Source organism: Thermobia domestica, chromosome 4 (assembly GCF_964235325.1).
Source record: "Thermobia domestica chromosome 4, izTheDome1.hap1.1, whole genome shotgun sequence".
Lineage (NCBI taxonomy): Eukaryota > Metazoa > Arthropoda > Insecta > Zygentoma > Lepismatidae > Thermobia > Thermobia domestica.
Genome location: NC_137457.1, coordinates 256,455,915 through 256,478,519, shown reverse-complemented (window position 1 = coordinate 256,478,519; position 22,605 = coordinate 256,455,915). Strand labels below are relative to the sequence as shown.

General features: G+C 37.6%; 1 protein-coding gene across 1 annotated transcript in view; it reads right to left on the bottom strand.

The window, feature by feature from the left end:
* The window catches only part of LOC145684001 (cilia- and flagella-associated protein 20-like), a 47,698-nt gene extending 26,479 nt beyond the window's left edge, over window positions 1–21,219 (bottom strand). The window contains exons 1-2 of the mRNA XM_081755787.1: window positions 21,092–21,219; window positions 4,239–4,364 (exon numbers count right to left, since the gene is read on the bottom strand). Coding sequence (XP_081611913.1) covers window positions 4,239–4,322 — 84 coding nt within the window. The 5' untranslated portion in view covers window positions 4,323–4,364; window positions 21,092–21,219. The remainder of the gene's footprint in view (window positions 1–4,238; window positions 4,365–21,091) is intronic.
* Window positions 21,220–22,605: the final 1,386 nt, after the last annotated feature.

Genomic DNA, 22,605 nt, shown 5'->3' with positions numbered 1-22,605 from the left:
TGGTTATAGTATCGTTAAGATTACTCTGCTACTCTCGGTTGTCAAGTACACACAACATATTGCAATACAGGTACATTTATGGATTCCACAGGGGAGGGGATGGCGTCTCACTAACCAGTAAATGAATAGCTTGTATTTAGTATCCGGGCATAAGCAAACATTTTCTGAATTTAGTGCTGCAGTAGTTTCTTTTTTATTTTTTTATGTTTACAATTTCTGTTGTAAAAATAGCCTAGATATTATGTCCAGGGAGTATTCTGCACACATCAAGACCTCTAACACACCCCTAAGATGAATTCATTTCTTTTATTCATTCATTTTCAATTATGTCTTCAGTAATGGGCGACTTTTCATAAGAAATTATACGCAGATGTTATGTTTTATTCAGTCATATTTACACACAGTGCAAGAAGGGTCTATTATTTTAACCTTAAATTTCAAAATAACTTTTCGAAAGTCAATTCGTGTAAGGCGGCCAAATTGACAAAGAAACTGTGGTATTTATAGTTATTATGACGTATAAGACGTCATTCACTTACATTTTACACAATATAAGGATTGTTAACAGCTTTTACTAAACTTCTAAAAACATATCTTAAAGTATAATTATTGTCGTATACACGGCCGCCCGCAGGGTGAGGCAAGGGTGTCAGTTACATCACCTATATTTTCGAAAAGTGTTCAGTTCTTCGAAATACATGTCGAAACTTGTTACATTGGCTTGCTGATACAGTTATCTTTAATAGATTAGTATGAAATTCTATAGTACTATAGATATTTACCAGATTTAATATATGTACAGTATCGTAGCGAGGATTTCATTTCGGGGTGGTTCCGAGGGTCCTTCCCTGGAAAGTATTCGGCAATGGGGAAACTAAAACGCAATTTTAGGGTTTCTTTTAACAACTTGAAAATTTTCAGGCGTCCGGGGGCCGTCAGTGTTTGGTAATATTTGGCAATGTGAGGACTGAAAACATAGTTTTAAGCATTATTTTAACAACTTTTCAAAATTTCAAATTTCTGGAGGTCACTAAAACAAGTAGTATTATGACTATGTCCTTTCCAGATATGATGTACTCATATTGTTAGTTGCATATATATATAACACATGGGCTGAAAAGTCCCGGGCCTAACACATAGATGGCGCTAGTTGTATTGCAGTCACCTTGTTTTCAGTGAATACTAACCTTCACAAGACAGCTGTGAGAATTTCATGATATTCTATTCATTCGTCTGTGAGTTATTGTGCTAAGAGTGACCCTACTTGTGTTAGTTTCAAAACAATGGATCAAAAACAATTTCGTGTTTTAATTTTACACTGCTTCTTGATGGGAAAAAATACCGTTCAAGCGAAGCAATGGCTTGAAAAGTGTTATGGGGACTCCGCTCCATCAGAAACAACAATAAAACGTTGGTTTGCTGACTTCAAACGTGGTCGTAGAGACACCGATGATGCAGAACGCAGTGGACGTCCAAATGAGGCAGTAACATCAGAAAACATAAAAAAAATCCACAAACTTGTTTTGAATGATCGAAAAGTGAAGGTGCGTGAGTTAGCTGACATCGTAAAGATATCAAAAGAACGTGTTGGCTTTATATTGCATGAGCATTTGACTATGAGAAAGCTCTGTTCAAAGTGGGTGCCGCGTTTGCTCACTGTTGACCAAAAACAAGAACGTGTTGATGCTTCTGAGCAGTGTTTGGCCATGTTTAAACGTAACAAACCGGACTTTTTGCGTCGATATGTGACCATGGATGAAACATGGATCCATCACTTCACTCCGGAATCAAAACGATCGGCATCTGAGTGGACAGCAACTGGTGAACCTCGTCCAAAGCGCCCGAAAGCACAACAATCGGCTGGCAAGGTTATGGCCTCGGTATTTTGGGATGTGCGTAGTGTAATATTCATCGACTATCTTGAGAAAGGACATACCATTAACAGTGACTATCATATAGCGTTATTGGAGCGTTTGAAGGCCGAAATTGCAAAGAAACGACCGCATATGGCAAAGAAAAAACTTTTGTATCATCAAGACAACGCACCGTGTCACAAGTCAATCAAAACAATGGCAAAACTACATGAATTGAACTTCGAATTGCTCCCACATCCACCGTATTCGCCAGATTTGGCTCCCAGCGACTACTGGCTGTTCGCAGACCTGAAAAAAATGCTCGCCGGTAAGAAATTTCGCACGAATGAAGAGGTTATCGCTGCAACTGAGGCCTATTTTGAGGCAAAAGATAAATCGTTCTACAAAAGTGGTATTGAAATGTTAGAGCGGCGCTGGACTGATTGCGTTGCTCTTCATGGAGATTACGTTGATGAATAAAGCTAATTTTGAACCAAAAAAACGGTGTTTTCTTTGTTAGGCCCGGGACTTTTCAGCCCATGTGTTATATATATATATATATATATATATATATATATATATATATATATATATATATATATATATATATATATATATATATACAAAATTTAATATTGAAATGTACCTTATATATGTTTAGGCTATTAATTTTCACGCACTATTTAAGCACACATTTTGATTGCCATCCATTCTGATTGCAAAATTCCTATTAAACTTTTGAAATGAAATGAAAATTATATATATTTATCCAGGATTTTTTCTTAAGAACTGGATGATTACTAAAAGGAGGCAATTATGAAATTTAATTTTGTGTGCTCTCCCACCGGCAATCGGGTTCGAGATTATGTACACCACAGGGTGCACGCGCTAACCACTACACCAGCATAGAGAGCGCTAGGGGGTATATATACAGGGTGTTTCAAAACAACACCGACAACATTTGAGAGGTGATTCCTGACACCAAGATAAGACAAAAAGTATAGACGAACCTGGGTGCACAAATGCTTCCTTTCGTAGATATAGGTTGCCGAAAACATGAATAAATGAACTTTAAGCTTCAAAACTATGGGATCTACCATAGTCAGATCCAGACTTAATTTAGGAACTAGTATGTGCCCTATCCAAATATCCATGTTTCAGAATCCTGGACTACTTCCACAACAATTTTTATAGAGGTAGTTGGTGAGTACTTCAAATTATATACCCGTAGTCAAACTCCCTCTATAAGAATTGTTTCGTGAGTACCTTAAGATTCTGAAATATGTATTTTTGGATAGCACACATATTGGCTCCTAGATGTAGTCTTGACCCGACTATGGTAAGTCCCATTGTTTTGAAATTATGGACCTTTAAAGTTCATTTTTCTCATGTTTTCAGCAGTCGATAAATTCGAAAGAAAGCATTTGTGTATCCAGGTTGGTCTATACATTTTGTCTGACCTTGGTGTAATAAATCACCTTCCAAATGTTGTTGGTATTGTTTTGAAGTACCCTCTCTCTCTCTCTCTCTCTCTCTCTCTCTCTCTATATATATATATATATATATATATATATATATATATATATAGGTTCTACAGATCTTGGTGTAAGTTAATTGTAAACCTGGGGCCCCGCAAAATGTTTCCAATCGGGCCCCGCGCCGCCTAAGGCCGGCCCTGGCCGTACAGTGCACAGTTAGGGATTCTCGATATCATTTAAAAGAACAATGTAACAAAGAATTTCCACTTGTCACTTAAAGCCGCGCCTTTTCCCGTTGTCTCTTGCAAATCAGATGACGTCACAGCCACGACAGCGCTCCAAGCGACATGCGCAAGCAACCACCTTGTAGTCTTTCCACCATGGTTAAGGATTTGACTTTCTTGTCCTTTCAATGTATTGTGTCTGTATTATGATATGTACGATATTTATTTGAAGCCATTTGGAAAATGTTCCTTCTAGTTTCCTCTAGAATGATAATTTTCTCTAATAAATATTCACATTTAAAACACAAAATTCATTTTCCAGTTTGGCGTCCTCTTCACCTGGCGCTTCCTGCGAACGCGTAGTTCGCAGGATTCAATTTCTGGCCCTGAGAGTAACAGTAGTAGCAGAAACGGGTTAGAAGCCCCGTAGAGGTGCGTTGGGTTCTGTTCTCGACATAAATGGGCAAATTAAAGACTTCCCCAAATTATTCCATACATTTTACAATCTGTGGATCCGTATAGTAAAACTACACCTTATTTTTCTTTATCAGCTTTGTTGTCAATCTATAAGCTTACACAGGACTTAGTTACCACTAAGTAGAAGCTAAAACAAAACTAAAGAATTACTTCTTAAAAAGAAATCTATGCAAAAAAAAAAAAAAAAGTAATTGTAGAAAACGTACTTGCTTGTCCCATATCGCAAGTGGTTTACTTCCACAGCTGAAAAATATGGATAAGAATCCACTTTGGTAAGTATTTTTAAACATTTTTTTAAAAAATCTCGGTAGTAGTAAGTTCCAAATTCTTACCTGGAAATAAATTGTAGATTATCACACATTTATATATTCTGTTTGGCATAAATCTGAATATAATAAGAAACTATATAAATTAATAACTAGGGAACATAGTACGAAGATTAAATACTCTGGTAGATAGAGATTGGTACTGCAAAGATCAAGTGGCTACTATTGATGATTTTGAAAGTTGAATGATCTCTTTCGGCACCTAAGCTACTATGCCGCAATTAGGTAAGGAGCATCGAGCTCCATAAGATGATATGCTACGTATTGCATGGATGTCGCACGCTAGTGACGCACAGTGTTGCCACAGTCCTATCTCTGGAGTGGGCTGAAAAATAGTACCAAACTGAAACAAAACGGTTTGAATTCATGATTTTATACCAGTGTAATAGACAGGCTCTATAACACGAAACTAAAAGAGGTAAAGTTCTAGAACACTCCCTCCTCTGTCCACGTAGGATCGTCCCTGATCTAACTTTAGGCTTATACATAAATTTTGTTACAATGCGTCGATATGGCTCTATAAAACGCAGAAATGTTCGGGTATCTTTATATTTGTCAATATGGCGTCACTAGTAAACAACTTAACCCAGTAGCGAGTTTTGAAAACGCAGTAGACTTTCCTTATGGGGACTGAGTTTAGCGAATCAGGATTTGGAATGAAGATATCATCAAGTTGGTATGAGAAATTTATGTATCAAAAAGTTTCATTTTCTCTGACTCGTTACACTTTTAATGATCAATGTAGCTTATAGTGACAGTAACTAATTGAAACAATAAAATATTTCACAATATAAGAGAAACCATTAGCTATAAAAGTACCTTATAACTTGTAGTTTATTATTATAACTTTTTGAGAAAAGGAATGGTAGTGGTAGTCACCGATAATTCCTAGTTCTCTACATACTGACACACATATAGTATGTGAAAAATAAGAATATTCGTTGTATAATTAACAATAACGAAAGGAACCTTTACAAGATAATTATATAAGTCACAGAATCCTGCTGAAATGGGAAGTATAATCTAGCCCTTAGCTTTGGTTTTGTAATCGGGAGCTTCGAATCCTGTAGCTGGTCATTATGATAGGTTTTCCTCAAGTCCACTCGGCGAATCTCAGGATAGTAGTTGTAAATATACTCTATAACTTTCTTCCACTTTCTTTTCCATTCTTATAGATCTTTTACTATTACAAGGAAATTGGCATCGCAGCCGAAATCAAGAAATTTGTTGAAATAAAAATATGGAACATAGCTAAATTTATTGCAAACAGAATTTAACAATGAAGTAACCATAACGTTTCCTAACTTTAATGCAATTACTTAAAACATACTGTAAGACGGGGTTACTTTGCACTTCAGGGGTAATTTTGCACAAAATATGAATAGAGTTGCATAGTCTTCTGTCAGTAAAACCATGAACTGTAAGGAGAAAGTTTCAACTGTCACCGTAAGATAGAACATCCAACTGTATTTTGGCTATAATGTTGGCGGCTAACATCAATTCTAATTATCCGGAGGGTTTGTGGTTGGGTAGAGGTTTGGAAAGCAGTCACTGTAAAGGCCGACAACATTTCCAAGATATCACCTACAAGAATTTCCGTCAAAGCTAAATCAGTTTCGTAGAATACAACTGTGTACAATGGACCTTTGAAGCAATAGTTGAAATTGAAGTGTGAAACATTTTAAAGTCATAAATAAAAATAAATAAAACCGGGAGAAGGCGGTCTCAGCCTCTTATCGGGGTTACTTTGCACCACCCAAAAAAACCCTTAGATAGGAAATTATTTCTGCTGGTATCTCCTGCCTTCTAATTTTAGGTAAATTTCCTAATTAGGTAGATGCCGGAATATTTTTCTTGTTGTAAAATAAATTACGAAGTGGTGAATCCAGAAAAATAGTTTGAGAAGGGCTATTTTTGAAATCACTATTTTTTTTGGGAGGGGGGGGGGCTTGAAGCTTATACGCATAGGAATGACTAACATTAGATTTTTGAAAAGAAATCATTCATAAATCTTGCACTGATTACGGTTGGGATGATATTCTTGGATGTAAAGAGCAAGCAAGGCAAATAAGTTCGTGGGGATTTTTATTCTGTTCCTGAGTTGGCATTTTTTTTTTGTGGGACTAAGCTAAACTATCGGAATGTGGTTCCATACTAAGTACTGACACCGGTACCATCATTGTAATATCAATATTTGTAAACTGCATGCAGTTTTGTGTACGAAGTGAAATGTATAAATATTGAGGAACATTATGTTCGTATGTTGAACATCCTGTTTTGTGTGTGTGTGTGGTGCAAAGTATCCTCACCTACGAGGTTACTTTGCACCAAAGTTTATAATTCAATAACTATGGTAATACTGAATGTTTACTAATGCACTTGCACGAATGGTTTCCTTATATATCTACCTATTATATGTATAAAATACGTGTTCTAAATCATTGCATTTGTAAGTTATATGCGATTTTCTTTAAAATTCCTTACATCTGGTTCTGGTGCAAAGTAACCCCATCTTACGGCACTCTAATATTTAACCTCATATACTTTCATTAAACATTTTCTAATTGAAACTATTTATAATACGGTTGCTCCCCGGTTGAGAGTCACTGACTATGGGTCATTCCCAATAAGCTGACAGAAGATGAAAACAAGTCTTCTTCCCACCACACGTGGTCTGATAAATGTGAATTTTGATGTTCCTCTTTCCACCTGTCCCTGCACGCTGAGGTGTTGATATAGAATATACGTAGATATATCCAAAGAATTAATTACAATTTGTATAATAGCTCTTCAAGTTTTAAAACACTTTATTATATTCATTTGCATTAGAGAGATAAGTAGCTCATTTTTAGTACATAATGTACCGTATGTAAATAATATGAAAGCGACTATATTTGTGACTTAATAACTCTTGAACCACCCGCAATCAAATATTCAAAATAAATGAGATTCGACCCTGGGATGCTTTTTATCGTTTCACTTTCACAGTGTAACTTAGAAGGGGGAGGGCATATATATATATATATATATATATATATATATATATATATATATATATATATATATATATATATATATATATATATATATATATATATATATATATAAATGATTGAAAATGACCGAAATTAGTGTCGAATTCATTGTTTTTGAAGTCGCTGAGGTGAACAGTGACACTACCAATGCCGTTTAAATCTAAATTCAGCGCCGCAATTTGGGGGAGATATATAAAAATGGTCGAAAATTACATACTATATCAAAGGGCGCTTAAGTAATAGTAATAACTGACTGACTAAAGGAACATATCGCTATTTTTCTCTTATTTTCACCCAACGAAGTGGGTAATTGGCGCTAATAGTAAATATATGAAGGGGTCAATGGAAGAAGGGCCTATCCCACAATTTTGTGATTTGGAGAGAAACGCAGTTTTAATTTCAAAAAAATCTAAGTAACGGTAGGTATTTTAGTTTGTGAGAGTAGATACAGAACACTATCGCATGTCCCACAATGTATTAGTCCAATGAGTATCACTAGGTGACACTTCAGCCACAAAACTCATAGGAGTGGGATTGGCCCTTCTTCCGCCAAGCCCTTCATATAACTGAACAACTGTCATTTTCTTGGTAGTCGGGTTGTTTATGAACTGATGTTGGAATGCAATGAGTATACTAATTGTATTTATACAATAATTTCATATTCATATGCAATCCAAGAGGGCATACACTAGTGTGCAAAATTTTAAGGACGTCATAGATAAAGCAACATAAAATAATACGTAGCTGGTGGAAATGAATAAAAGCGCAGCAACACAGATAGCAAGATGTTGCATGCTGTGACTTTAGAGTGACCGTAGCGCCGAAAGAATTTGTTTCTCCAATAAAAAAAAAAAAACGAAGGACGCCGTGGATCACGTTAAGCTGTAGGTCCACGTCTCATATAGCCTCACTGCTGAAAGGACCGCTAAACTGAAAACTAAATCCAATCAAATTCCAATACGAGACTGTTGAATGAAAGTGATGAGGTAGTGTGTGTTTCGGTCAGAGTGCTATTAAGAGTGCTGGTCTGGTGTTACTCACAATAACACACGATGAAGAATCATCGTAGCCCTTCTACAAGTAAAAGGGACAGGCTTATTTGTTTCCAAAGTGGCAACACACATAAATAATGTTCAAAATAGATTAAGATTTTAAGGCGAAAATCTCCAAGACATAGAAGCCACAGTCCATTAGTATTATGTATCCTGTGAACAAATTACCCCATCAGGATCCTGCCGTCTACAGTCGGACAATTTGTTCATGCCGACCAGATGCCGTGGTCTGATTGCCCGCGCCGGACACCGGGGTCTTCCCGCGCAATTTTCGACCGCGACGAGTAGTTGCCTCGCCGAGCAGTCGGTAAACAGCCAGAAATGAGCATTAAGAGGCCGTATCACTGCGAAATTAAAATACCGCTTATTTTACAGTAATCGTGTGATATCTTCAAATAGATAAAAGATAATCAAAAAGTGGAACAAGATCGCCCTAGAGAATATTATTTTGCATTAGGGTCCGTTATCACGAGTCGCCTAGTAGTTTTCCATTTGCAGCCATTTAGAAACGCGAAAATAAATCCCGATTTTCTAAATAGCTGGAAATCGAAAGCAGATAAGTGAGTGCCTCTGTAATGAACCGGCGCCGTCGTCGAAAAGAGGCCGGCATAAGGAGTCAGCAGAGGGTCGCAAAAGAGGGATTTCCGACTGTTTTGCCGACTTTGGCGGTCGGCAAAGGGCATTTTATTTTACGATTTTCGACCGCTTGCCGCCTCGGCAAAAGGTCAGCAACTTTGAGCAATCGTCGTGCCTCCGCGGACAGGTGCCGATTGCCTCCGGCGGCAATCCCTCTTTCCGACCGCGACTTCCTGATGGGTATCTACACATATTGACAATGAAATGCTGTAATTAGCGCACAAAGTACAAGAAATTATTAACAGAAACGTTCCGAGTATAATTCACTCTTGTACTGTATATAGATACTTTTTTCACTCGCGATTATAATGCACGTTTACGTTTCTTCGCGCAGAACTATTGTGCTGCCAAAATGTCTTGAGCCGTGGCAAAAATGCGAACTAAAACTCACACCCTCACACACCCATGCATTGAGCCAATAAGGGTTCAGCTGTTGCTAAGCGAGAGAAATTGAGCGGAATTCCGTCAGCCGATAGCAGCGCTTGCAAGGAAAGACTAGGGATCAAGTCAATGTGGTATATCTTTAGTACTTGATTTTTATCAACCTCTATCAATTATTACCATATCATTCTAACTTGTACAACATTCAATTCTGCCTCAAAACAATATGTGTCATAAGTATTTTAATTGTTTCATTATTCTCGAAGCTAAATTTTGTTGGTTTTTGTAGTAATTCCCACCCCATACTTTTATTTACGGTCAAGAGTTAATGAGACTTTTTGCTGCATAAGTTTCTCATACTAGCTTGAGGATATCTCCATTCCAACTCCTGACTGGCTAAACTCAGTCCCCATAAGAAAAGTCTACTGCGTTTTTAAAACTCGCAACCCGGTAAGCAGGTAACTACTTCAGTGTACTTTTTCGTGCTGTTATCGTTTTGGTGTAGAATCCTTGCAACGGCACATAAATTATAGACTTACTTGAGTACATGTTTTTGTTTTTCTTCAGAATATTTAACACTTGACTCAACGTGTGTGTGCTTCTTTGTTTTTAAGATTTCAAGCTAAAATTTCCACCACACTGTTTCTTTCTAGCCTACCACACTGTTTCCTGGTGTAGTTCAAATTACGAATTTCCCAAACAAAGTTCGTAGCGTTGTGCGGGCAACGTCGCAGAATGAATGTTCAACAGCATTTTTTAAGAGTTCAACACACAGTATGTGTAACGTGAGATGTAGGAAAAGTCTTACTGACACTTTTGAAAATGTGACAAGTATTTGTTAAATGTGACAAGTGCTGAATTGGGTAGAATTGTATCATTTTCACGAAAGGGGCTGAAAATGCCAGTGTGGTACCAACGGGCCCATGAATGACAAAAAGGGCTAAATTTGGTACATAACAAGTTGTGTACGAATCCCTTATGAATACACGCGATGTTTGTATGTTTGATCAGTGTATGGCAACATAGTAGATGTATCTAAATTCTCATTCAAGAATTAATCTCAATTCTTCCCTCCATAGGCGGAGCTATGGGGGCATTACCCCCCCCCAACTTTTTGACAAAGAATAAAAATGCCACCTATAAGATCCTTCAATTCTCACTTGTATTTACCGTGCCCCCCCCAGCAGATAAAAGGTCTGCCCCATGGAGACAATTGCTAACTCCGCCCATGCTTCTCTCCCCTCCCCCCTCCAAATAGTAATTTACAAAGAAATTGTAATGATTAAGAGTACAGTTTTCTATTGCGCACGGGACGCATCAAAAGAGTGTTTTTACAACTGTTGTGGTCAACCAAATTAACATTATGCAAGCTGAGATCTCATAAAGTTTAATAGACATTAGCACTTGCATACTAATGTTCATTCGACTGGTTAAAATCACAGTTCGTGTTCGTACAACATAATTGGAACCACAAGAGGCGAAAAGTAAACACTGGTTTCGTGCGTCTCGTGCCAAATAGACGAAGGGCTCTGACATCACAAATGGTTTACAATGTACTAACTTAACGTTGAAAATTGAATTTGGAAAGTATTACTTGAGGTATTTTAAACTTCAAGTACCAAGCACAGAGGCTGGCTCAGTTAGTTCAGCAGAAGAACCAGAGATGGCAAAAGAGGTACAGTATATCCTTGCTTAAGAGTAACACAGACTTGATGACAGTGCGAGAGACCCTATGCTGCTGCCTGCCCAAGTTGAAGATTTGAATATACCGTATTATCTTGAATTTCTTTGCCTTCATGCTTCAGGTAAGTTATAATCCTAACTGTAAGTTTTACCAATCCTAACCATGTCATAAACAAGAGTATGATGTGAGAAAATATTTCTTTTTAAAAGTTGTTCAAAGTAGGATGTATTCGACATTAGTTTGCATGCATATCCTAGTTCTACGTGATGCTGAAAAAGTATTCTACGAAGTTTTTCTTCAAATGATCGATCATAATTTTTCGGCCCTTATCAGTAGTGTCAAATTTTGTCAACGAAAGACTAATCTATGCCGTCATGTTGTGACCTCTTTTACCTCCATAAATTAGAAATTATAGCTGTAGAATTAGTTTCTATAGTATTGTGCAACTGAAAAATAATATGAAGAACAAACAGAGAGGAACGAAAGATTTTAGTAGATCATTATACCAATTTTAAAAGTCTTCGTCACAGACGATTCATCTTTACAACAAACCTGTATAGTGCCAGGTTTTTGTTTGATGTCCATGTCAGGTTAAAGGACACGAAAAATGACCAAACAAAAACATACAGGGTGTCCGGAATGATACTGACGGTTTTTAAAAGTATAGTTTTAATAGGTCAGAGAGACAGAAGAAAAAAAAATTGATGAAGGAAAACTCAAAAAGTTTCGTTCACCAAATTTTCATACTTGAACAACTACCGATGACGGCGCTAATATCACCGATAAACAGAAATAGCGTTGGCAATCGAAAAGGCGCAATGCGTGTGGTGGTTTGCAGAGACGAAAAGTGTTGTTTAACGAAACTTTCGACATGTTTACCACAAGGATCCTCCATCACGCAACAGTATCCGTCGTGGAAGGATCAATTTTTATCAACGGGGAGTGTAGTGAAACAACACAGCGGTGGTGAATCGCGTGTGTCAGAAGAAAATGTGGAAGCAATAAGAAAGTGTTTCTCACGTAGCCCGAGGAAGTCAATCGCGCAGCAAGTATGCATTGGCAATTCCAAAGTCAACAGTACATCATTTGGTACAGAAACGGTTACATTTGCGCGCGTATAAGGTGGAATTCTTGCAAGAAATTAAGCCCAACGATAAGCTACAGAGAGCAGCATTTGCTACTGAAATTCTGGATAGGATTGATTATGACCATAATTTCCTATTGAACGTTGTTTTCTCTGATGAGGCAACTATTAGACACAATGTTAGGATATGGGGATCTGAAAATCCGCATGCGTACATAGAAAATCCGCATGAATACTCCTCCACATTGGAACCTACAAGTGAGGGAGTATCTTCATACTGAATTTCCTGGTCGTTGGATAGGCCGTGATGGGCCAATTAGGTGGCCTCCACGTTCTCCTGATGTTATCCCTCTGGACTTCTTCCTGTGAGGGTATGTGAAAGACGTTGTGGAAAGGTTCGTAACCTTGATGAACTGAACAACCATATTAGGAATGCAATTGCTTCAGTAACACCCCAGATGTTAACCGAATACGTGAAGAGAGATTGAGTTCAGGCTAGATATTGTAAGACTTACAAATGGAGCTCACGTGGAGTTACCCTGAGTTAGAATGACTTGTAAGTAAGACCAAATAAACTTTTTGAGTTCTTCTTGAAAAGGCATGTTTTTTTTCTTCTGTTTCTCTGACCATACACTTTTAAAAACCGTCAATCCCATTCCGGACACCTGTATATCTTGACTTGTCCACTGTTCTTTCAGTTCCTAATATATTTAACTATATTTTATGTAGCTATAAGAAATTCAGAATAGACAAAATATCCTTGCCTCAACATAACTGAGCTCGTGCTAACCACTTCGCATATTTGTCGCCGAAAGATGCTAGTATGATATATGCAATATCTCTTGCACTCAAATGATAGAATAGCGCTGCTAGGGAAATCAAATTTACCCTAATAGTTGACTTTAAGATTCTTTTCTAATGCAGAGGTTTAATAATTGTTAACATTACAATAATTGTTAACATTACAATAATGTAACCGCTCTTCACATCCGTTCTTGGCGTCCAACCATCAGGTACTCTTTAAATATCTCACCTTACCTGGTCGAAACGTTATAGAACGTCCCCAAAAATGAATTATAGATCTGGTCCTTGGTCGTTCTCAGATATCGGCAATAACACAAATACAAAGCATCGAGTGGCTCGGATGTCTCGTCTCGAAAATTTCGTGGACGGGTAGAAAACCATTTAACCGCAACACGCAAAGGTACTACCAGCACATGAAACAAACCACATCAAATAAAATAGGAATATACTTAGGGAAGCGCACGAGACAAGATTTGAGGCTGTCTCGTCTCGAAAATGTGCTGTAAAAGTGATGTCTCGACTCGAAAAACGTATATTTTTCTATTGGAAGAGCTGTGTCTCGACTCGAATTTTCTCAGGAAAATTCTGTCTCGACTCGACTCGACTCGTGCGCATCCCTAAATATACTTATTTATTAGATGCCTTATTTTTGAAAAATGATTGCGATGAAATAAAACAATAACAACACGAAACACTCGTATTGGTATCAATAATGTACCACTTTAACAAACACGAAAATACACAAAAACACACTTTTAAGAAAATTCAGATTTAAAAAACCCACGCACTTCACGTTTCGTTAACATAATATAGCAACATATATAATTTAAATCCTTTATAATATATATGCATGAATTGCACTTTTATTCTAGAAGATCACTAAAATATAAGTGCCATTCATGCATCATGAACTTTTCTTACACCACCAAGTAATGTACACTGGGGTTAACACTCTGAGGAGTAGTATTGCAGTCATTCCACAAAGTAGGCTCCAAAATGCTACAGCAATAATCCAATAAAATTTCCAAAATAGCATTTCTCTAGGGTAGGTCCTCAAGATTGCAAAACATTAGGGTATGACTGTCTCGAAATACTAAAATCCAAACCGCTTATTGGAACCGATTACAATACAGGGTGTTTCAAAACAATACTGACAACGTTTGGGAGGTGATTCATAGCATCAAGATAAGATAAAAAGTATAGACCAACTTGGGTGCACAAATGCTGCCTTTCAGAGGTATAGGCTGCCGAAAACATGAACAAATGAACTTTAAAGGTCCATAGCTCAAAATCGGGTCAAGACTTCACTTAGGAACTAACATGTGCCCTATCAAAAAAAAAAAAAAAAAGTTTCAGAATCCTAAGGTACTCACGGAACAATTTCTATAGAGGGAGTTTTGTTACGGGTATATAATTTGAAGTATTCACCAACTACCTCTATAAAAATTGCTGCGGAAGTACTGTAGGATTCTGAAACATAGATTTTTGGATAGGGCACAAATTAGTTCCTAGTTGAAATCTTGACCCGACTACAGTAGGTCCTATAGACTAATTTTCGAGTTATGGACCTTTGAAGTTCATTTTTACATGTTTTCGGCGACCTATAACTCCGAAAGGAAGCATTTGTGCACCCAGGTTGGTCTATCTTTTTGTCTTATTTTGGTGTCAGGAATCACCTCCCAAACGTTTTGTTGTTGTTTTGAAACACCCTGTATATGCGCACTAGGTGAGAGGACCAGGGGCTAGGTGAGTAGGACTATTCGCTAAGAGTCCTTGAGCGACCATATCATAATGTATGCCTATTCATCAGTAACGTAGCGTGAAGTTTTGAAATGGGTAGGCTGAAATTAGATTCGTAGCTAGAGGGTGGCTAGGAGGGACCCAGTCTCCTGAAACTTGCAATTTTCGTTGTATGTATATATAAGTGTGAAGTGAATTTAAGTTACTCCCCCCCCCCAAACAGTATCCCGCCCTTATTTAAACGATCACGTCTTAGTGTTCTGACTACACTGTAATGCTTGATAATAAAATGCTAATTCATGCAATATATTTTTCATACAATCCAAGAAAAAGTATAAGAGTGGTTCTGCTTCATATTTCCCTTACACATACGGTTTTCTTACATATGCAATACTCGCATATCACACATACACTGTATTACTGTTTCAAAGAAACAAATGAAAAATGATAGCTATAGGACGATCTTAAGTGTAACTTCCTCAAATCATAGACAAACTTAAGCACTTCACCCACAACAACACATATCAGCATACTAATGGAAAACAGTGAAGCAGTAGCTCACAGTCGATTGATGGTTTTTACAGAAAAAGCTATTTTTAGATTGAAAGTATGAAAAGAAAAGAAACTATAAATCATTTGAGGTCTTCTTCAGTATCGATCTTCAAAAAACTTGCGGATAGCAACGCAACGCAAAAAATACAACATAACTCCTATGTCAATTCTTGAAAACTAAAATGTAAATTTTACGCTGTGATAACGCAAACCAGTACGCAATACGGTCCCTGATGAATTAATACTATTCATAATAACATAACATTTTTATTATCTCTGTCTCCCTTTTTTTTTTCTTGGTCAAAACTCGTTACTGAATGTGAGCTTCTAAATTTTTCATAGTCTCTGTTCTATAGTTTCTTACAAGACCGCATCCTGTCGCTTTTGTTTCGCCAAACACCCAAAAGGCTAGCCTTTAGTCATCTTCGTGAGTATTCGTCCACTTTCGTTGCATCATGTTGAATTTGTTGAATTTGTGTGTAAGTTTTCGTCTGCTGAGGGTGGCGGGAAAGTGATTGTCACCGCCCCATTCTCCTAATTCCATGAGAGAAGCGGAAGGCTAGCCGCCGATAGCCTTCAATGCGTTCTTGCAGAAGCTTCGCTTCAACTCGCTTGATGTTTAAACAGCGTATTATAAAGTAAATCCATTTTAATAAAATTAATTGTATCAATATCCAAAAGCAACATTTGAGGCTGAAGTATAAATAAATGGATAGGCTAAGCCTTATAGCCTTAATGGACACTACGTCCCTGCTATTCATACAAATGTACGGTGAACAGAGCGAAGGTAGTCTCCCCGTGAATGTTTGGAGCGAAACTCCTCGACTTGATTTACTTGGAGTACAAATTGGACTAACCAACTGTTCAAGATTGGTAGTTCATTCTAGAAAACAGTCTAGTTTAAATAACCTGTATGAATATGCAAATCAAATGTTAAAATAATTTGAGTTAATTCATAGTTCATGGTCATAATGCAGAAGAGAAGAAAGTTAGCCCTAGCATGGGAATCTATGAGCATTGGCGTACTAGGATAATTTGCTAGGGGAGCCATGGCCCCTTAGTTCTGAAAATTGGAAAATCCTTTTTAGAAGACCTTGTTATTTATATATATATATATATATATATATATATATATATATATATATATATATATATATATATATATATATATACTTCTGAGTCCCCCTTACCGCGCACTCATTATCAACTCTTCAAGCTATTTAGTTCTCCTAACACGAGACTCATGTAACAATACAGTGAAAATCTATTATATCAGAAATTGACTTAAAATTGTATATTCCCTATATTCTGTTGCTAGTAAATACCTACCTAAAATCTCTAATTATGAAAACTCATAATTTTCAATTAGATACTGTTTTACTTGTGCAATTCTGAGCGAAAATACGTTATTTGTAAACGTTAACCGTCATGCTCTCAGTTTACTTTTACACAGAGGTAAAAGTGGAAATGAACAGGTAGGGGGGCAGATGACGTCACGTCGTTCCTCGTGCCTATCTTTGCCCATTGTATTTTCTTAGGAAGTGAAGGGACGCCGTACTCAGTTTTGGAAGTGGGAGAACGGTGTCTCCCAGGTCCCCTTTACTTTTACCCCTGCTCTTACATATTGTAGAAACACAAAGAAATATACAAGAAATGACATAATTTAAAATTATAACTTTTAAAAACCAGTCATGGGCTAATATTAATTCACTGTATTTAAAATAAAGCATAAAATCTTTTCACTTTAATTTTGCAATAAATCATTGTCATTTACTAATGTTGCAGCTTAATTACACTATACATATAAGGGCGCAAAATTTCAGCTCGCCAGGTCGCCATTGGTGAATAGAAATTTAAAGCTGGCGACCAGGGTTTAGTAGGAATGGTTTCTGCCTAAACTCACAGGGCTGCGCAGTTTCTGTGTCGCACGAAAATAATTATGAGAGTCACTACGAAAGTTTTCAGATACGCATTGTTACGGCACAGTATTTGAATTCCAATAATTGCGTTCGGTAGTGGTATCCAGAGCAAAGAAGCGAAGCAAGTTTCAAATCACCTCGTTTATTGGCGTGGCCGTATCGCCTTCACTTGTTTGTTGATGAGCAGTATTCGGCTGTCTAGAATCTAGCTCGAAAGGGAATGATCCTTTACGATTTCAAAAGTGGTTTGAACGAGACACAAACCCTTGACCGTTTGCAGGGGGCATTTGGGGACCTTGCTCCTTCCCGTGCTACAATTTTTCGGTGGTTTGCTGAATTCAGAAGAGGCCGGACATCGCTTAAAGATGAAGAGAGAGCTGGACGTCCGGCAACAGCTGTGTCAGATGAAAACACTTCCGCTGTGGAACAAATGATTCGAGAAAATCCTCGAACAACTTTCAAGGACATTGAATCTACAGTGAACATTGGATCTCCAGCAGTAACAAAAATTCTTCATGATCATCTTCGGCTCAGGAAGGTTTCATCTCGTTGGATGCCTCACACTTTGACTAAACAGCAGAAGCGCATGCGTGTGGAATGGTGTGAAGAAATGCTTGCAAGATTTGATGGATGCAATTCTCGACGCGTCTCTGACATTGTTACTGGTAATGAGACTTGGATCTATCAATTTGACCTTGAAAATAAACGCCAGTCTACAGTTCGGATCTTTCCCGACGAAAATCCACTCACGAAAGTGAAGCGACCGCGAAATGTGGGGAAGAGGATGTCAAACTTTCTTCTCTAAATCTGGCCATGTTGCAACTGTTCCACTTGAAGAACAAAGGACTGTTACTGCTGAGTGGTACACCACTGTTTACCTAACAAAAGTGTTCGAGAAGCTTCGGGAACGGCGTCCAAAAACTGGATTGCGTGGGATCCTGCTTCATCATGACAACGCGTCCGCACACACGGCCAACATCAAAATTCAGTTTTTAAAATCTACGGAGGTCAGACTTATGACATGGTCCCGTGTAGCCCTGACCTGGCCCCGTGTGATTTTTTTCTGTTCCCAGGATTAAAGATCGCATGCGTGGGAAGAGATTTTGCAGCCCTGAAGAAGCTGTAGTGGCTTACGAGAATGAACTTTCAACACTTGAAGAAAAAGACTGGCAACACTGCTTCCAAAAGTGGTTTTCGAGGATGCAAAAGTGTGTACAGTGTAATGGTGAATACTTTGAGAAAATGTAAGTGTTAAATTGATTTTAAGTATGTAAGTTATTTCACATCTCAAAACTTTCGTAGTGACCCTCGTATCACTGAGTGATAGAAAACACAGAATGTAAAGTCTTTCTTTGTCAAACCAAAGGCTCGCAGGGGGGCTCATGTACGTGAGAATCTGTTTATTCTTTGATCCTGTTTAAATTGTCACATGGAATTAAAAGTTGTCAACACTGCACATTCAAATCTTTTGAATGTTGGGGGACCGCAGTTCCCCCGTTCAGCTGCCCGCCCTTCTGTACTACACACAGAGTAGCCTATTACGTTCCCTGTCCTATTCTGAACGTGATGTGATGATGGAGCGCGAAATTTCTTGTGTCTATACTTTACAGAAAAGAAAAGAAGCAACGGAATTATAATGTACTCTAAATATAGAGGGATCCTTAAATGTACTCACTGTTTGTAATTAAATAATTTCTAAACAAAAAAGCTTACTAATCAAATGCGTAGTGTAGTGTAAGGTATTAAATTTGTCATGATGAGCGGAACTGACAATTTTTGCTGTGCATGCTTGTGGTTGGTGGTGAAACGCACCAGTCATATTAGCCAGCGGAGCAGAAGACAGTCGAATAGAACAAGAATGAGGTTCGCTTATCGTTTGTTGAATGCAAGGTTGTACTGGTGCAAGAACATTCACGAGATAACAACGGCATTGCCAGAGAAAGTTTGGAACACCGCCTCCAACACATCGAACAGTTGCCCAGATTCGCGATAAATTCGGAGCATCGGAACAGTTAAAGATGTGCACAATACATGGAAAGATCCGACTGACTACGAACAGCTACAGTCCTGCGGTATTGCAACATTCACCCGATCACCGCAAATATCATTGAACAAGGGAGCGCGCGAAAGTAGGTTCAGCCAGTTAAGTGAAAGAGGCATTCTGAAGAGCACAAAGTGGAAGTACAGGTATGCACCTCAAGGTATGCATGCGACGAATGAGAAGAATAGAATACTGTGAATTGTTTCAGCACATGGTTAGCGAGGACGTGAAATTCACAGGGAAATCTGTGTGGAACTGACGAGGTGCAATTCAAACTGAACAGTACTATGAACTGTCACAACTGTATCTACTGGGCATGTGGACAGTGAATCACGTAACTATGTGGTGTGGTCTACCAGTGTGTGGTGTGATTGGTCCCTGCTTCGATGGTACTATAACTGGTGAGGGTATCTTGATATGCTTCAGACAATGATTTTGCCTGTCATCCGAAACTGTATAGTGATAAACTTGCTTACATTCAATAAGACGGAACGCCAACTCACTATCATCTAGATGTCAGATTGTACCTCAATAAAATTCTACCCAGATGGTGGGTTGGGCGAATAGCTCCTTTTGAGTAACCACCTCGGTCTTCCGATTTGACACCTCTGGACTTCTACCTCTAGCAGGCCGTCAAAAATGATGTGTTTCGGCAAAAAACAGCAACAATCGATGAGCTACTTGTTAAAATCATGGTCATGTGCCGCCATTATGCCAGATACATTAACAGCCGTAGTTCGGTGTGTAATTTGACGCCATGAGCGTTATATAGAAGCTACTGGTGATCATTTCGAACACATACCATAACCCTTCTGTGCCAAAAAAATGTCACATCAAGTCAAATTTGTCATCAAATACGAAATAGCAAATAATGAGTAAATTTTTTGGACTCCTCTGTACTATTAAATATCTAAAGGAACAATAAACGATATTATTTGGTGGTTCACATGTTCTTTGAACTGCATATGTGACTCCACTGTATAAAGTGTTGCTGGGTGACCACTTAAAAGCACCCGCGTGGAATAGAGGGGTGCGTCCGTAATGAGCAGGCATGTCAGTGATGGTGAGCAAGCACTAACCGAGGATAATGAGAACATACTGGGCCATATTCTGTAACGGTTGTATACAACACTAAATTTGCCTTTTACTTTGTTATAATCGGCGTAGCAGCTATAATTGTTTTCCGCATATTTTGTGTTACCCTCAGCAGATTTTGCAAAAGTTGGTAAGAAATGGTGGCCACTGTGACCTTGTTACTAATTGCCTTACTTGTAGAACACGTTTATCGCTACTGATCATGACTTAACACGCTGCAAAAACGTAGACTTCATCATAGTTTAATTATGGATTAATGTGCAGTTAAAAGAATACACTTTGCATTACATACTTCTATATGGTTAGGCATGTCAGAGGTAAGATACCATATATTTTTATTACTTACACATTCCTCTTTTAAAATGACATTATATATATTTCTTACGAAAAATCTACATATTTATGGATTATTATTCTGCACCAGCACTGTTATGCTTATTGTCGTATCAATACTATTTTTTTCTATTTGCATTACGAAGGTAGACACTATTGTTCTGAGAATAAAATTATTTCTGTAATATCTTACTAAACTATTTCCAGTAGAGAAGAAGGTTGATTACATTTATTCAATTTAATGCATCACGACTATTTCTGAATAACTTTAGAATATTATAAATATTAATAAACAATGAAAACAACGTAATATATATAAATATAATATAAAGATTATAATATAAAGATAATAATATAAAGATTAGAATAGTACTCACGAATCGAAGTAAAATTATAATTGTAGAAACATTACATTAAACATCATAAGCACAGAAAACACAGATCACATAGACAGAAAACGAAAATAAAACTCTAACGTAGGACAATAAATGCGCTATTTTATTTAACACTTTGTCCGATAATTTTCCACGTTAACCATACATATGCAATTATAAAAACCAAACTCAACTAGTAACTTATAAAGAAAAGTTTATTTTCTTTGTGATTTATATAAAAAGTTAACAAACAAAAGCCTGTACTAAACTGTTAATTCAAAAAATTGACGCTAACCCAATTTAGATAAACACAGATTTATAAACTTTACGAGAGAAATGAATTGTTTGTGTTTGGAATATCAGTGTTTAAGTACCCGAATTATATCGGGTCTTACCTCTCACATGCATAATTAGGTACGAAACGCAAAGTATGCTCTTTAGTACAAAATACTCCATAAGGAACCCATCATGAAGTAAAGTGCTATGTAGAGGCAGTATACAAAGTGATCATAGAAATGTCGTAACACTGTGGCACATGCAGGGAATATATATAACATATCCTCAAGCAATAACACATTCTCATTTATTGCATGTCCCATAACACATCCTCATTTATGCAATAAAACATCCTAATTTATGCATAATCCTCGTTTACGTGTATAGTCACCAACGCTGGTGCGCCTAGTCACTGCGGACACATTCACGCACTAATGTGTGAGTCAGGCAGATAGCCAGCCCAAAAATGTAGGGGGGCCCGATGTAACCATTTTATAGTCCTTCACTGTATTATAGTTCATTTGAAAGCCTATCGTAAAAAGTTTAGGGGGCCAGTAAAAATTTAGAGCGACCCGGCCCACTAGACACCCCTGAATACGGGCCTGGCGTGGATCACCTGTTGCGCTCCTACCTTACTTTGTTAGATGGAATTCTCTCAGTATAGATATATTGTACGGGTCCATACATAAATTCCTTGCATAAATATTTCTTTTTCAGTAAATCGACTATTTGTATCTTAAACAATCATTTTAGGGTGTGGACTTGAATTCCTCTGTATAGATTGACTGTATGGAGGCTTCACGTATATACATGATAAGAACTATTGTGTAGAAACACTAACCAACTTGTGTTAGGTGGCCATTAAAAAGCGCGAATGCTATCTAACTGAGTCAGGGCAGGAGCGCAGCAGGGCAGCTGAGCGGAAGCTTAAGGGTTCGTCCGTAAAGAACAGACGCTTAAGCAAAAGTGCGTATACACATAAACGAGGGCAACACAAAACACTGTATATGGCATAAAATTACTTACCTTACGTGTTGAATTTGTATTTGTACGCTAGCAAACAAGTTATAGGTAATATCTCGATGTGTTTTCATTGCTTCCATATTACTAACGTAAATTTGAAAATTATATGGAACTCTTAATCGTTTCGGACCCAGATGGCCAAAGTGGCACACACAGGTCTGTTACTTTTTAATCCGCTCCTGTTTGTACACTAATTAAGATATCGCGATAATTTATTT